General features: G+C 45.0%; 1 protein-coding gene across 1 annotated transcript in view; it reads right to left on the reverse strand.

Annotated features, from left to right (window-relative positions):
- Window positions 1–3,269: 3,269 nt before the first annotated feature.
- Window positions 3,270–16,914, reverse strand: part of CELSR1 (cadherin EGF LAG seven-pass G-type receptor 1) — a 174,246-nt gene continuing 160,601 nt past the window's right edge. Inside the window, 10 exon segments of the mRNA XM_072860119.1 lie at window positions 3,270–5,584; window positions 7,532–7,796; window positions 8,102–8,344; window positions 9,228–9,395; window positions 10,218–10,321; window positions 10,834–10,970; window positions 11,282–11,407; window positions 13,394–13,520; window positions 14,814–14,893; window positions 16,223–16,335. Coding sequence (XP_072716220.1) covers window positions 5,560–5,584; window positions 7,532–7,796; window positions 8,102–8,344; window positions 9,228–9,395; window positions 10,218–10,321; window positions 10,834–10,970; window positions 11,282–11,407; window positions 13,394–13,520; window positions 14,814–14,893; window positions 16,223–16,335 — 1,388 coding nt within the window. The 3' untranslated portion in view covers window positions 3,270–5,559.

A 16,914-nucleotide genomic window follows, 5' to 3' on the forward strand; every position in this document is an offset into this window, starting at 1 on the left:
GTTACCCAGTATAGCAAAGTGATAATCCTGACCCATCTCCCAGAAGTGATAAACAGCACTGCAGGGAATACATACTGCAAGTAAGGATTTACATAATACAGCCATGCGAACAAATAAAACAACATTGTGACCAGCGACTATTACAGTAATATAAGGAATGCTTATAACAAATTTACATTAACACATTCTGGTCAGATCTATCGTTATCTCGAACCCTTCGAGCCCTGCATTGAGTGCCAAAAGGACTGCCGTGGTTTACCCCCAGCCGGCAACTAAGCCCCACACAGCCACTTGCTCACTCCCCTCCGTGGGATGGGGGAGAGAATCGGAAGAGTAAAAGTGAGAAAACTCATGGGTTGAGATAAAGACAATTTAATAATTGAAATAAACAACAACAATAATAATAAATTGTAATGAAAAGGAAAATAACAAAAAGAGAGAGAAATAAAGCTCAGGAAAAACAAGTGATGCAACCGCTCACCACCCACCAACCCACCCTGAGCAGCGATCGCTGCCCCCCGGCCAACTCCCCCCAGTTTCTATACTGAGCATGACGCCATATGGTATGGAATAGCCCTTGGGCCAGTTTGGCTGTCCCCCCTCTCAGCTCCTTGTGCGCCCGGCAGAGCATGGGAAGCTGAAAAGTCCTTGACTAGTGTGAGCATTAATTAGCAACAACTAAACCATCAGTGTGTTATCACATTATTCTCATACTAAATCCCAAACACAGCACTATACCAGCTACTAGGAAGAAAACTAACTCTATCCCAGCTGAAACCAGGACACATGGTCTCTTTGCAACACACACGTCAAATTAATCTAATTTTCTTCTTTAATATGGCACCTGGCATGGTGGATAAAGGAGCAGAAGCAGAAGGGATATGCCTTCAGTAAATGGTTTGATACTGTCCCACGCTGTATTCTCATATGCAAAACACAGTCAGTGCGGGCTGATGTTAATCGATAAGAGGTAGGTGCAAAACTTGCTTGGCAAGAAGGCAAGTTTTACAAGAGCCCTCTTGGGCTTAGTTTTATTTGCTATTTTCATTCATGGTTTGAATGATGAAATAAAAGGTAGCTTGTAAAGGCTGCAGATGCTGCCAAAGGACTCCAGGCATCCTCATGGACAGGACTAAAATCCAAAATGAGTATGAGAAACTGGAGAATGGATCCAAAAGTCAAGAGACTAAAACGGCAAATGAATCCAGTGCAAATTGCTTCTTGCAGGGAGGAAAAGTGAGCTGCGTATGTGCAAACAGGAGCATAAAGGCAAGGCAGAAGCTCTGCAGAAGAGGCTGTGGGGCCCAAATGCATCCCAGAGTAGCCCTGGTGCTGCAGGTGACATTGGTGTGGACAATAACATCTGACCAGGGCTGCTGGGGGATCTCCCTTCTGCAAACCGCCCTAGACCTCGGCAGGAGCATCCTCTGCTGCTGAGCGAGCTGCGCGTCTAAACATGTCATAAGGATATGGACAAACTAACTTGTCATGCTCGGAAGTGCTACTACAGGCTATTTGCAGATGTACTGGAATCGTCATTTCGATTTTTAAGAACATTAGACAAATCCCCAACTATCCTGGGTTGCTGGAGCAGCTGGGCTACGTGATCGCGTAGGTTACTGCAGCCTTATCGTGCCATGATGCTGCCACTGGTCCAGCTCTTCTGGAATTTTTTTTCTTACAATTTGCTTAAGCCAAATGTCACTATAAAGATTAGGACAGGAAAAGGGAATGAAATGGAGGTTTTTTTAATTATTTCTCTTTTTTTTGGTTGTTGGTAGGCCTACCACTTGCATTTTGTGGGCTGCTCTGGTCTCCTCTCTCTCTTTGCCATCTCCAGAAAGGCTACATTAGACCTGGGAAGGGGTTGCAGAAGGGCGAGAAGGAGGCTAAAAGGTACAGCAGCGTTGCTACACAAGGAACAATTACAGAGAGCCAAGCTGTTCAGGTGGAAAGAGACAACCCAAGTGCTCTAGGATGGAGATAGCCTTTCTCTTTGACTTGGAGAATGTGACTGAGAAACAACTGCTCGCTGTCCCTCGTGGTGCAGGCAGCAAAGGTGTCCATTGCAGGGAGGAGGAATGAAGCTGAAGATAAGAACTTCTTCTTGCTGCTTGTGACCGAATTGGGCAACCCACTGCGTACCAGTTTACGTGGGGCCAAAACACACATTATTGGAGGAAAAAAATGGGCTGCTGGAGACAAGCACATCCCCTCCCACTGGGGAGCCCTGAGCTGCAGCGTGCTGGGGGCTGTGGACCCTGCTGGAGCCACCTCACTGTGTAACGTGTGGCTGACAATCCTCTTTTCGTAAACATCTGATGTTGGCCGTTACTGGAGACAGGATCACGGGCTGGTCTGTCCCGTAACTATTCTGCTTACATGAAAGCCTGAGGCTTATTTATGATTTTTTCACAGTAAAGTGAACTAATACTTGAGAACACACTCAAGTATTAGTGTTCCACCAAAAAATGAACTTGTACAATAAAATTTAGAACAGTTTGCCTTTAGGCTAATTGCTTAGGTTTGTTTAATGGCAAGTTTTGGCAGAGCTGTTTGCAAATTGAAGATCCTGTCTTTGATTTTTGCCCCTAAATCATGACAGTAACCAGGCTCTCTCCCCCTGACCCCACACCCTCCCACTTTATTGCCTAATGCCTAGAAACATTTATGGAAAAGCTGGCCAGACAATACTGAGAAATACTTTTATTTCCAGAAAGCTGGCAGACACGTGCAGGTCACTCCTGTGCCTCGTGAGATGTGTGAACGAAGACTTGCACGACAGCCTGAAAAGTACAGAGTGAGCAAGACCATGGCTTGGCCTCAGTTGGCTTGAGAAAGCCAAGAACATAGCCAAGAAAGTCCAAAAAGGTCCTTCGCATTGCAGGCTTTCATGGGCTGGGCTGGCTGCCTCATCCTCTCTAGCTCCTCTCCAAACCTTGTTTTCTAAACCCAGTGCTTTCCTGGCAGTCCGCTTTGCTCCGGGTTAGTGGAGGGTGCTTTTCTTCCACGGACCGTTTCCCAGGTGTGAGAAATGCCGCAGGCTTGGACCAAAATGCAGTGCACGCAGTGGTACCCCGTGCCAGCAAAGGGCAGTGGGCTGGAAGGAGGATTATGTCTGTGCGTTTGTCCACCCGGAGCAAACCCCCCCTGAGACAGCACCCGGGGCTGGAAGCATCCCGCAGGGAGCAGCGCTGGCGGCTGATGCCTTACAGCCTCTGCTTCCTCGCCAAGAGCGGTGGGTACCTGTGTGTCCCCCCTCCTGCTACTTTCTAAACCCCAGGAAATGCTATTTGGACCCTCAGCATCTGTACTGCACTTAAAATAACCACCAGAGGAAGAATGCAAGTCCAAAAAAAAGTCTTAATTTATTGTAAATTCTCCTTCCATCTGTGCTGCAATTCCAGTGTTCTGCACATTAATAAATACACATTTGTTAAAAAAAAAAACAACCTCCAGTGTCTAATCTGCCATAAAGCTTTTAAAAAGTCATAAAAATAGGTTTTAATTTTTTTGTCATTAATACAACTGACCCTCATTTACTGCAACAATTCTGATCAAAATAAAAACTACCTACATCTCACTGGGACAAAATATACATACACAGATGTAAAAACAACTAGCGTGGGTTATACACAATGCCTGAGCACACAGCCAAGTGCCAGACCCTTAAAACATTCAAAACTTTTTTCAGTCAGAAAATGTCACACAGTATGTTGCATAATTTTTAAAGGAACAGCATCCTTCCTCCTTCTCCCTTCCAAAGGCCTCCGCGATACATTTGAAAATGCATAGCAATATAATGAAACCAAGATTACAGTATGTAGTATTTAATTTTTTCCTCAACTCCTGCATTCTATTTAGCCTGATTTTCTGTTTTTTCCCTTTCACACACAGTTACACAAACGAAAGCCAATATTTTCCCAAAAGGACTGCTACGGCGAGCGAGGAGCCCCTGAAAGCCTTGGTGGCAGAGAGCAGGTCACAGCCACACCTTTGCTGCCCTCCGAGTCGCGTATTCCCACCACGGGGAGCCGCCAGCAGAGCTCTGCCCCACGCTGTTGGATGCAAACTTTTTCACATCTTATTTTTCCTTTTCTTGTAAACACTGCAGGAAGGTGAAGATGGCAGACAGGCCATGCTTAACTTTCCTATATTTGTGAAACCAGCGTATTTTGTGGGAAACATGAAACCTTAAGCCTTCCATGTGCTTTTTGAAACACCAGGAAGGCCAGGGCTTTGTCAAAGAGCTGGGCAGTGAAACTTGGACATCCTTAGACTCGTATTTCTGCTTTCATTAGCAACGTGCTGGCTCCAGTGGGAAAGAAATTAACAGTAAAATAAAATACTACGCCTGAGGCAGAACTTGCCCCACGGGAGGAGGGCCCTCTTCTTGGGACATGCAGAGCACTGGTTTGTTGCAGAGCCAGACCAAAGTCAAAACCTACCATACAATGACACCACTTGTTTTCTTGTTCTTGGTAAGGGAAATATTGATTTGCCTTCTTCCAGACAAGGACTGTGTTGAAATCTTAGATGAAGATATGACTTATTTTTAGTCCTAAAGTTCAGTTGCTGAACATTTCAATGCACTTGAGAGAAGAGGTCAAAACACCAAGAAATGAAAAAAGAAAACATTTTTTGTGGGTTTTAGAAAAGGTTATGAAAAAAACATACTGTGTCCCTAAAGTGTTCCAAAATCTGTCAACAGAACTTATAGTAATGGATTTTGATGTAATCTTTACTGTATTCCTTTGCAAACTGCATTGCATCTTAAGGTGGCTTCCATGCAAACCTCAGTTACTTTATCAAATGCCAAATTCAAGTAAGATTGTGCAATGTTCATATAAAAAATATCAAAACCTCTTTTAATTGTTTTCCTATTATCAAATTAAGAAGATCAGTATAAATGTAAAATATACAAAGGAACTTTTTCTTTAGCAACACCATACAAAATATATAAAAGTATCTACACTTTTTATATATATATAAAGGATTTTTGTTTTTTCTTAAGACAACATGTCCATAGAGGGGTGGATAGAGATGCTGGCATAGAAACAAAAGGACACTTGTTGGGATATTCCTCCCTAGAGCCCAGCAAGCCGAAGGGTTCACAATGTAGCCAGACAAAACTCCACAAGAGACGTCTCCTGGTGCTTGTCTAAAGGCTGATGGATTGACTTACTGTACATCCACTGTGATAATAACGTGTTTTTCCTTGGTTCTCCCCAGTAATAAGCAATCCCTGCAGCACTGTCCGCACTGCGAGCAGGTATCCGTCCCTCAGAGTGCATCCCTGTGGCCATTTCCATGCGTTTTGGCATGGGTTCATGCCGCGCAGAGCGTACCACACAGCAGCCTTATCGCAGGTGCATCAGGGCACTGTGCCTCCGCCGCAAGCAGTCAGCAGTCTGCCATAACGTGAAACCATGTGGGAACCAATGCCCACCTCGTCCTCCTTGCTACGCAGCCACTCTGACGAAGTCTGAGGCGGGCAGGCAGCGATCCCGCGGTGAGGAGTCCAGAACCGCGCAGCAGCGATCACAGTTTCCTGATGGTTCAAATTGAAGTTTCATTACTGCCTCTGTTAGTGAGAAGAAGTAATCATGCAGGCTTAGGGTTAAACAGGCACAGGCAAACCAGTCCACCCGAAAACCACCTAATCCTTTTTAGTAAGGGCTCATGCTCCGTGAAGTTACCGTGCCTTGCCAGTCCAATGCTTGCAAGGGGGATGCTGCCCTGGAGGGGAAGACCAGCTGGGAGAAACAATTCCAGGTAGTACACAAGAGGTGCACTCTTTAGAGGAAACTCTATGGAGTTTGGCTAACGCTTAGGTTATTGTATTTGGCTAACGCTTAGGTGAAGATGTGACGTTCACACACAAATCTTACAAGCTGTTAGAAACCTGGTATGTCAGACAGATTCATGCATTCTGCTGTCAAACAGCAGAGTTTTATGGTACACAAAAGGTGCGGAGATAACCGTTGCTTAGTACAAGTTGGCCAGTTATTCTCCAGTGATGAATGTATTACCTGGTAGCAGGAAGTAGTTACTGCTTGTTAAAGACATCTCTGTTTCCTGGCTAACCAGGATATATTTCAACAGCCAGTTCCCAGCAACTCAAAGACGTACTTTTATAGTGAGCTGGGAACAGTCTGTGCACCCAGACAACATGGGTGTCTAAAGCATGATGGGAGAATGTCAGAGTTAAAGCTGGGTGAGAAATTTTCTCTTGGTTTGGAGAAAGAATGAGACTATTATTTGTGTTAATACAAGGAAGACTACGTGCGTAAAATCTTTGCACAGACTTTATGTTGTTGTCCTCATTTTAAATGTGAGAATTATGACGAATAACGAGGTTTCTGAGAACACCCTTTGCCTGAAAGCTTGCTCAGCCTTTTGTTAATGTTTGATTTAGCTTACAATGGCAAATATGCACACCGATCGCCATGCAGCGGGTGGGAATCACGCACCTGGTAATTTAGGGTCACTAGCTTGACATGGCACCTTCTCTGCAGCCTTTGGATCTCCTGCCCCAGCAATGGTTTCCCTCTGCCCAGCTGGACATGCGCCCCATGCTCCCCACAGCGTAGCGCCTTTCCCACCCAAAACACTGGGCTTCCTCAGAGGTCCTCTTCATTGGGGTCTTGCCCCCACCCTCCCTCCTCCATGCTGGCTGCCAAACACCACAACAGCTCTTGCTGGTCTTACTGGACACGCGTAAAGAAGTGCTGCTCCATGTCTGCCCTGAACTTATCCTTTTCCTTGGGCGCCTGGTACTGGCCACATTATAATTAACTGTACCCTGTTAGTGATAGGTCCCTAATGGCCCCAAACACCCTCTCTGCTGCAAAAGAGGAGGACAAGTGAAAAACAGAGGAAAAAAAAAACTGTTCCCATGGTCCAAGGGGGGTGAAGGTGAAGTGGGGTTGAAGGCAGAGAAGCAGGAGCAGGGGGTAGTCCTGAGCAGAGCACCCCTGAGGGCACGCACGGCTCCTGGGGCCATGGGTGGGCATTACTGAGCCGTCCTGGATGCCTGGCAGTGTGAGGGAGCAGAAGCAGCCCATCGTTGTCCTGGTGATGGGCTGGGGAAGGCAATGACCAGAGCAGCTCACTAGGCAAGGAGGGGATAGATAATTTGTGTGGACATGGGAGCCTGGTTCGCTGTGACCAGGGGTCACCATGCCAAGCGCAGCAAGTCCTACAGCAGGGGGACGGGGCAGAGCTAGGTTGCTCTATTCCCCAGCATGCCAGTAACACATCAGCTTGCCAATTCAGAGCACGCCAGGGTGACCAGTGACAGGTGTCTGTCATGGCACCTTGCTCGTGATACCTGGTTTTGGCATTTTCACCAGTGAAGCACTGTGGCTTGCGGACATGGTAGGGACAAGCACTCAGGACAGTCACTGGTGAAGGACTCTGGTCCAGTCACCAAGTGAAATCCTTGCTCATTGGGAGTTTGGGGCTGGAAAGCGGAAGAAGAGGCCAGAGCCACAGGAGGTCTGCCAGGGCATCCCAATGTGGCACTTACTCCGAGTCTGAGGTGTCAGCATGTCCTGTTCCCACGTGGACGTTCATGGCCATGCCGTTGAGCTGGTCTCGAGACTGCTCCCTCCGAGCATTTTTTACTGTCACCCCCGAGTCTGAGGGAGAGCGGACCCCATCATTTGTCCCCAGGGAAGTAGTCCTGGATGAGATCGTGGTCTGATTGTAATCCGATAGCTTTTCCCGCAGTCGATTCTTCATATTCTTATCCACCAGTGGGGGAGGGTAGGTGACTTTATTTTTTAAGATGCCTGTTACAGAAAAGAGGGAATAATGGTAATTTTGAAATGTATCAGTAATTTCATTTATCAAGCTGAACACAGCCAAGAAGTGACACTTTATATTTCTTAATCAGACTTCTATTTTGTCACTTTATTTCAAAACCGAAATATTAGACTTCAGCAACTACCTGCTAGCTTCCCGTGGTGTATCTGGTTCCACAGGTTGGAGCCATTTGGAAAGTGCTCTTCCCTAATAGAGCTACCATATGAACTAATTAATGCTCATTAACCCCCGGTCTCCCAGTCTAGTTGTGAGGCTGGGTTGGCTGTGCTACCTTTCCTCTGCTCTGGCTGCTGGTTATTCTGGTTGGACAGAGGTCTGTTCTCTTTCTGCTGCCCTTCGTTCTCCTTGTCCTGGGGCGCTTCGTTGCTGTGGTTCACCTGGTTTTCCCTGTGAAGCTCTACGTTGACCTTGGTCTCGACTTTGAGTTTCTGTTTCCCGCTGAGGTCCTCGCTGTCGCTGGCTGTTACGCACTCTGTGGGCCAATAGGGTTTCACATGATTGGGAAGGGTATCAACTGCAATGCAAAAGAACACTAGCTCGAAAAACACTTTTGATAGTTTTTCTCAACCGCTGCCCAGCCAGTCCTGTTCCCTGTGGCTGGGGAGGAGTTTTGTGTCAAACCAGAGCAATGCTTCAGATGATCCTTGCTGGACTGCACTGCCCTCGGGGTGCAGCAACACCCATAAAACACGCCTGGTAGGATGGCAGGGTGTCAAAACCCTTCCCAGAGCGAGGCTGCTGGCTCTGTTACCGAGAGGTGTGAGTCAAACCTGCTCTCTCAGCTTCCCAGGGCCGGTGATCCCACCCGCTCCCTGGGGATGCTGGCTTCTGAGGGCTGAGGGCTCCTGAGGCATCTCGTGCTGGGTCTATGCAGAGCGCCAGCACAAAGCCTGGACATTTGTCACTCTTAAGCTGACTTATCTTTAGGACAAGATGAACTGTGCCTAGAAATGCCTGCACTCTGCCACACACTATCGATATCAATGGCCAGTGACCTCCCACTCTTTAGGTCCATGACCTCCCCAACCCCACTAAATCCATATGCCTGTATTGCATGAGGAGAGGCAGCTATTTCTTCCCCTTGCCCTCAGAATAACCAGCTCCTTCCTCCTCTTCCTCTTCATTCATATGAGACTTTCCTGGCTGTGTAGCACCTGCCTGCAAACCCACTGACTGCTGTCTGTCTGAGCACCGTAAGTCGCAGATTTGTTCAAGCGTCCTTTTACTTGCACTTAGTCACCCCTGTGAACAAGCCCTTGGGAGGAATAAAGAGCAAGGCACAGTGGTAGGGATGCTGTCTCAATTGTATTGCTAGTCTGGCAAAATTGTCCCATCTACTCTAAAGCTATTTTAAAGAAGGGAATAAGCCCATTGCTCTCCCCTTGCACTGGGAGTACCTTTGGGTGTGCTGTGGAGCGGGCCACGTTCATTGTTTTTGGAAGTGGACGTGTTCCACTTTTTCTCTGTCTCAAGCCCATCTTCCTCACTGTCTGATGAATGGGAGGAGGCGTAAGAGCTGCTGTGTTCATCGAGGGACAGTTCGCTGTCAGAGTCTGAATCGTGCTCTACAAATGCAGAAAGGGAAAACACAGTGATCAGAGTGCCAACAGGAGTTGAACAAATCTATCTGACAAATGCACAAGGAGAAAGGAAAGGCAGGCCTCTGGTTCAGGCCATGCCAGGGACGAGCTCTTATACCTGTAAGCTTACATAGGATTAATTCACAAGGCCTGTGGCATCCATCTAAGTCATTATGGGAAACACAACTGCATGCTCAGCTAGGGGGCAGGACCTTTTATGTGCATGGGAGGTGCAGAACAGAATGGACACTTTTTACCCTATTCAATATGCAGAACAGTAACTCCACAGGATCTCAATCGACACAACACACAGGCAAACCAAGGTACCTAGAAGTATCAAGAATCTGCAAATGCACTCTTAAAAACTGCTACAAGGCAACAAAAGTTAACATCAAGACCCCAAATGAAAGGAAGTCAGGCAAGAGACACTTCTCATTTTCTTGTACAAAACACATAACAGTAAAAGAGGATATTGCCTCAAGGTCTCAAACATTAAAAGATCTCCAATTAAAAATCAAGAGCAACAGCACATAATTTGTGAGAAAGAAAGGGGACGCCAGAAACTGTCAACAGCTGTGACAGCTGTCAGATTAAAACTGAACCATCACAAGAAGCAGATACATGATATTTCCATTCCAGGATTTCCTAGTAAAACAACCATTGCATAGCTCGTTATGCCAAGAGCATAATGAGAATCAGACACACCAAGTCAGACTAACTATTCTTCCTATTATAGAAGCCTCTGAAAAAAGTGCTGAGAAGGAAAAGGTGCACAACTGGGTCAAAGCATTTAGAAATAATTCTTACCATTGGATTTTGATGGATTCCTATGAAAAATGGAGGAATCTGCTTCAGTCTGACCAGCCCTTGCTTGACTTGAGGATCCACTGAGCTTATGAGCAGCCTCATCCCTTAGAGAATAAAAACAGGGGACAACTTCCTTGGTCACTTTACTGTTCTTAACAACAAGGCAGACATGCAGATGAGATTCTTCTGGTCAAAGGCAGACAGCTGCAGTGGACGCTAGCCAGCCTGTGCTTGATTGTCAATGTGGTCACTTTTACAGCAAGACATAGGTTATCCTAATGTAGCTGTCTGCCTTTTTGGCCACATGAATCACAATCTGAAAAAGCCTGAGGTTAATAAGCTAAATCCCACTCCTTGAGACATGACTGAATTTTAACAGGCAAGCAGCATGGCCCATGTAGTTAACCTAATAGTTATGTTAACCACTGCACTGTTGGAACTCCCCACCGAAGATGCATGCAAAAGAAAATGCATGGAAGAAAATGACAGTCACATAAAACAGAACTGTTAAGACATAAAACGAGTAGCATTTGAACCAAAACATTTCTGTTTTCCACAAGAGCAATGAAAGGGGAAAGGCAAGCACCTGGAAGCCATGCACCTGCCACCTGATTACCTGAGAATATAAGCAAGGTAGCTATTGTGGCTCTTGGCTGACCTGACGGTGCTTTCTAGGGAGACAGTGGATTCCCCAATAGTTGTGCGATACATATTTGGCTCTTCTATATATGTGTTGTTACAGTTCAGAGATCGCTGAAGGGAAAAAAAAAAAAAAGACACAAAGCAATAGTGAATGATCCTACCAAAAACCCACGTTACTCACAAGCGCATTAAAAGTCTTGACGGAACCAGGTGGTTTTTGATGCCAAGGAAAAAAATTATTTCCTCTCAAAAGTTTTAATTAAAACAGTAATCAAAACTTTTGAGAGAGGCCATTAGTAATCTTCGTACAAGTCACTGAAATAAATCAGACAATTCCGTTAACTATGGACAAGCCACCTCTAAGTGTATTTAGGTAACTTCTACCAGCAAGAGGATGTTTTTTTCCCAGTGTTTTTCCTTACAGTTAATAATGTAGCTCTTGTTGCAGTGGAATCATCTGGAAGAGGTTTCTTTCCAGTTAAAGTGTTCTTCAAGTGCTTCCTGACTTCTTTGTTAAATACGCAGTGGAAGAAGAAAATGAACAGCCCCTGGATCATTTTAGAGAGAGGAAGAATAAATCTAAATGATTCATTACTACCAAACTGCAAATACAAACAGATAGTAGAGAACAGCCTTTTTGAAACAACTCCTGAATTCTAGTTCATAGTCCATGATTTCAATAGCAATAACCATTTTCTGTCTTCGACTGAAATGGCATTGGTTGATCTCCCAGGACTTCTTCATAATTTGCCTCCACATTCAAATGTGCATAAAGGGCCTGGGAAAACATACACAATGATGTGTTCCTCCAGGATTTACAGAGCAGAGCTTGTGGTAGGTGTCACCCTCCCTTGTTGTTTGGGAGGAAATGTTCTTCTCAAAGTATCTAATGGGGACCTCAATGTCCCACTGGAAGACACCACAGGGAGTTTCAGGGTTGTACTTGCATTAAGATTTTAGAGCTTTTACACCGATGATGAGACAAAATCAATAGCAGCACATAAAAAATATCACAGCCTTTAGTGAAAGCCTCTGGAAACGGGGAACTTCTGTGGTAGGTGTCCTTAATACTGTGGCTTAGAGAACTTTAGAAAGCCTTGTGAAACATGGGAGAGATACTGGGGGCAGAGAGGTCGCAACTTTTGCCCCATATGCTCCTTGGTTCAGCAATACATCCTGGCGGGAAAATCGCTGAAATCCTCAGGGCTGGGCAGTTGTTGGCTGCCAGGAACACACATTAACAGCTTTCGCCGGGGGGAGAGGGCACACACGTGTGTGCCTTCAGATGTATTTGCTCTGAGGGAATTCATGCAGCTGCCAAATTGTTATCAATTTTGGTTGGAGATATAGTATATAGAAGCCAATCATTCATGAAGTTGCAGCTGTACCAACATCACAAGATGCCTGCATTTCATGATTTCAGCCAAAGCAATTGACTTAGAGAAACTTTAAACTTCAAGCTTACTTTCTAAACATTCAATCAAATGTGATCTTAGCTGGCATTAGCACTTTAAGATTATTCATTAATAAAATTCACATAAATGTCTCTTTAAAAATACAAGTTCAAAGAAGGCAATGACGTGAAACGCCACATACCACTGTGCCTCTCTGGGCAAGTCTGGAGAATTCCAGCTGCTGACTTTCCTCCCTCTCACCAGGTTTATATTTAATTTAATTTTATTTTAGGCTTGTGGAAGCCTGGTTTTACAGCCTGAGTAGATGTATTTATTTCAGAGCACACCAGTTGCAGTGGCAAAATAACCTTGCTCCAGGCTGGTCTATCTGGTGTGCTTCCAGGGCATGGACATCCATCTCCAGAGGAGACTCATCAGACTTCTTTTTCAATTTGGTTGCAATTTGTGGCTGTTGTGCTGCAGCTGACAAGAGTGGCCTGCTAGCAGTAGCTGTTTTAATACTGCAGGCACTTGCCATGACAGTTACTGTCATCTTTGGTCACATTCAACTTGTGACCAACATGAAGCTTCTTGACTACTTCCATGCCAGGTCTCCTACAAATAACTATATTCTGCATCTTTAATCAACAATTGCACACACTAGGACAGGCAACCCAGTAAATCCCTAATGCAACGAGTTGTATTTGAAAATCATTATTTGGCTCATTTCCTTAAACAGTAACTTAATTTGTGAAAGCCTTGAACTTGGAGCCGTCCACTGGGTGAAATAAAACAGTCTCTTATTTGCCGTAGCAACAGAACAACTGTTAACAATGAGCAGGCAGAAGACAGTAACAAAGATTTTTGTCTCGAGAAAAACAGAGGTGTAATTGCCTTCTGTTATTTATCTGTCACAGGTTATAATAGTAGAGCACTTCAGAATGACTAAAAGTGAGAGATGCAATTACTCAAAGTTATGGTTTTGGTGAAAAGAACCCTCTCTTCAAGAAAAGAGAGCAAAAATTGTACTTGACAGCTCTGTTCTTCTTAAGTCAGCACACGTTTAGCAGGTTTTTGGAGGTCTGGGTGCAGCAGTGTGCTCACCAAGGTCTGCCATGGACAAGACGCCACCCAACTTACCTGCAGGCAGCTGAAAATGGCAAATAGATAGTGAAACGTCATGACGTCACTGTTCACCGCCATCAGTCCCAGCAGCCACGTGGCACTGATGAGCAGCAAGAGCAGGAATGCCGTTCGCAGCACAGAGCTGTAAAGCAAACACAGACAGGCATTTGCAGTGCGACAGGATACGAGAGAATAGCCCAACTTTCTCTGCACGGGTGGTGCCATGTGCCCAACAACTTGCTAGCTGGAAAGGACCTTTGGGAAAATCAGGGCAGTGTTCACCAGCTCCCAGTTCCCAACTCTCTCATTGCACTACTCAGTGACTTAGCATATTCAGGTAAAAAAAGTTTTTCTTTTCAAGTTCGTTTCCAAGGGTTTCTTCAAATAAACCAGGCTGTTTGCCAAGCCCATACTGTTCAGCCTTGTTGACTCTGAGGAAAAGATCTGGGTGGTAAATGGCCACGTCTGTCTCATTTCTGTTTGTTGAGTTCACTCTCACATTCCTTCTCAACATTACAGCCCAAGGTTTTGGATTGAGGGCACGCAGGGGAATATTTGTTTGCTTAAAAACATTATTTCCATAGACACTTTCAAAAGATGGTCACAATTCCAGTGGCAAAAGTTTTGTACTATAAGTAAAATAGCTGCCATTAAGTAGCAATTATACTCCATTTGTTTAGTGAGATTTAAAAAAGAAACTTAAAAAATTAACCCAACAGCCAGGGCTGAACAAATAGCTAGAAGAAGCCTTTTGAAATCTCATACAGCTACCTATTTGAAAAAAAAAAAGGGGGGGGGCTGTCTTGCCACTAGCTAATCATGTTTCGGTTCACAGGTAAATTCTGAGCTTTGGGCAAAACAGACGTTAATGGGAACAGGCTGCCACAGCAGCTTGGGAAGGCGGCAGGTTGCAGCTTGCGAGGCTTTCTGCTCATCCCACGGGGAGCAGGATGGGGGGAGGCTGGCCCTCAGCACGGGAACCTCAATGGGTCTCTGCCACGACATGGCTGGTCACCCAGGCATTTGTGAGGGGAGACCTTTCTGAGCCACGGGTGAGCACAGGGAGACCCAGAACTATGTCTACCAGGGCATGCCATGGGTGGAGGTGAAGTGACAGTGTAGTAAGGGAGTATGATGAAAGAACTGGAAGGACTGTAATGATACCATCCGGAGACCAGACCTTTCTCTCTCCCCTCCCTCCTCCTGCCTACACTTGGTGGTGGTGCAGAGCACCATCGTGGAGGTTTTACAGAGCCTCCAAGGGAACCCCAGGAGTAAGTGCTGGTGAAGCCAGCTCCCATCGCCTCTACCAATGCTGACTGTCTCCTCCAAATATCTTACTTATTTCCCATGCTAACACTTGCTTTTAGGCAATTCCGTCCCTTTATTATTCCTCACCACAATTTCTTCTACAGGTTTTTTAACCCAAACTTACACGACTCCAGTTTTTTCAAATGAACGTTGCCTTCGTCTGCATGATGCTTTCATTGCCACTATAAAGATGACAGTGTTTATCTGAAAGGGAAATTGAAATAACAGCATGATTCCTTCTATAAAGTTGTTAGGGCTCAGTTTTCAATAAGAATACAAATTTTATCCTAAAATGGTTTGTGGTGCCAAGAATATTTTTCCTTCAATTTACATGTCTCAAAGTTCCGAGATTCATCTTGTTTCAAGCCAACATAGTCAAGAACATCCTGGGACTTGATCTGGATGAAACACAGTAAGATGGCCCTATGCAAAGAGGCTTGAGTGAAACATAAAAACTCAAGAATGGCTGTCCTTGTCCAGACCAGAGTCCACTCAGCCCAGCATCTTGTTTCAGCTGGGCCAAAGCAGAATACAGTAACAGAGCAAGCATAATAATTCCTCTGAATACTCCTCCAGACTCCACTGATTTCCAGAGCTGGGATGTACTAGGTGGGGTGGTGCATTTGTACTTAATCATTCATTGTGAATATCATTGCTCGGAATTACTTTCTGTTACTTTCAGTTACTTTCTGAAACCATGCAGAGCTTTACCACCGCCATTATCTTGTTTCTGCGAGTTTCTAACTTAAATCCCTGTGGAGCAACGATGTAGCTCATCCTGTTTGTTCTGAATCTACCCCTTCCTACTACTAATTGTGTTGGAAAAGACACTGAACGGTTGGTTCCATGGTCATATTCTCCAGGCCACCATGCTATTACAAGCTCCTCCCTATCCCCTTCTCTGCAGCTTTCTCTTCTCTAGGCTGAAGGCTCCTAGTCCACTTAGATGCTCCTCCAGCAGGGGCTGTCCCATGTCTCTGATGACTTTTGACCCCAGTCCACACCACTTCCAGGTCTACTTTATACTTTTTGAGATGAGGAGACCAGACTTGGTATTCAAGATACAGTCACACCACAGATACGTATCTTTTGGTGCTCTGTTACTGAGGGATGTTTTAAGGGAGAGGTTAAACACCAGCCAATTCTTTTAAATTCCTGAAATTGGAATTATTTAATATTCCTTTAGGACTTCTGGATGAAGGGACTTGTTATGGCTCATTTTGTTGATTCGTTTTCTAAGTCCACCAACCAACCCTTCAAACACGGAACAAAGCAAACAGGAAAAAATAAGTAGGTTTCTGGCCATACAGCCATTGCTCCACAAGCAATCTTGGCACTGGCAAGCAGCCCTCCGATTTCCAGGAGCTTAGCTCATGTCTTATCTGTTTAAGCAAAAGAAGCAAGCTTGAGTACATTAGCTTCAAATGTAAAGAATACAGTCGCTTCACATTTTGACTATCGGTTGACAAAACATAAAAGAAAAGGTAGCAGTAAGGAAGAGACAGCTCAGGATGCCGACTCCACCATACTTACAACTACAACAATTACGATGGGCCCAGCGAAACTCCAGATAAGGGTGTCATGAACAGACAACCAGCAGAAATCAGGGTTCCCATAGCCTTGTGGATCCAGACCAACAGCAAGCCCTGGGTCACAAAATGGAGAGAAAGTACATCAGAAAGGTGCTGCTGAGATCTTCTATATAATCAGGCACATTTTCAAATCACTGTCTGACAAACAAAATGATAATGGCAAAATGTGTTCAACAGGACAGTCTGGGAAGTCAAAATCAAGGCAAATATTGAAATAAAACTTTTGCAAATCAAAACCTTTACGCTGATCACTCCCTATCAAATGATATTATAGGTTTTGCCTACCAGAACAAAGTTCAGCTGCATAAAAATGACAATAAATGCAAGTCCCAGATTAATTCTGTTTCAGCACAGTTTTATAGTCATACTCACACAGTGTGATGAAGCCTTGAGGGTAAGCGACATGTTGAGGAATTTCAATAAGCCTATGCAGCAGAATGACATGAATCATATCTGAGGAGATGTCTATACTACAAAAAAAGTGCATTCTTAACTGCTGTGAGCTTGCTGTCACTAAAATAACACCAGAGACAAAGGAACCTGGGAACTCATGGGAGTTAACTGCTTGAGCTCAGGTGGGATTCATTTTGAGCTCCCATCCCAAGTACCTCACCTTGCTTTCAGCACTGTTTG

The sequence above is a fragment of the Ciconia boyciana genome, chromosome 1 (assembly GCF_034638445.1).
Source record: "Ciconia boyciana chromosome 1, ASM3463844v1, whole genome shotgun sequence".
In the NCBI taxonomy this organism is placed as follows: Eukaryota; Metazoa; Chordata; class Aves; order Ciconiiformes; family Ciconiidae; genus Ciconia; species Ciconia boyciana.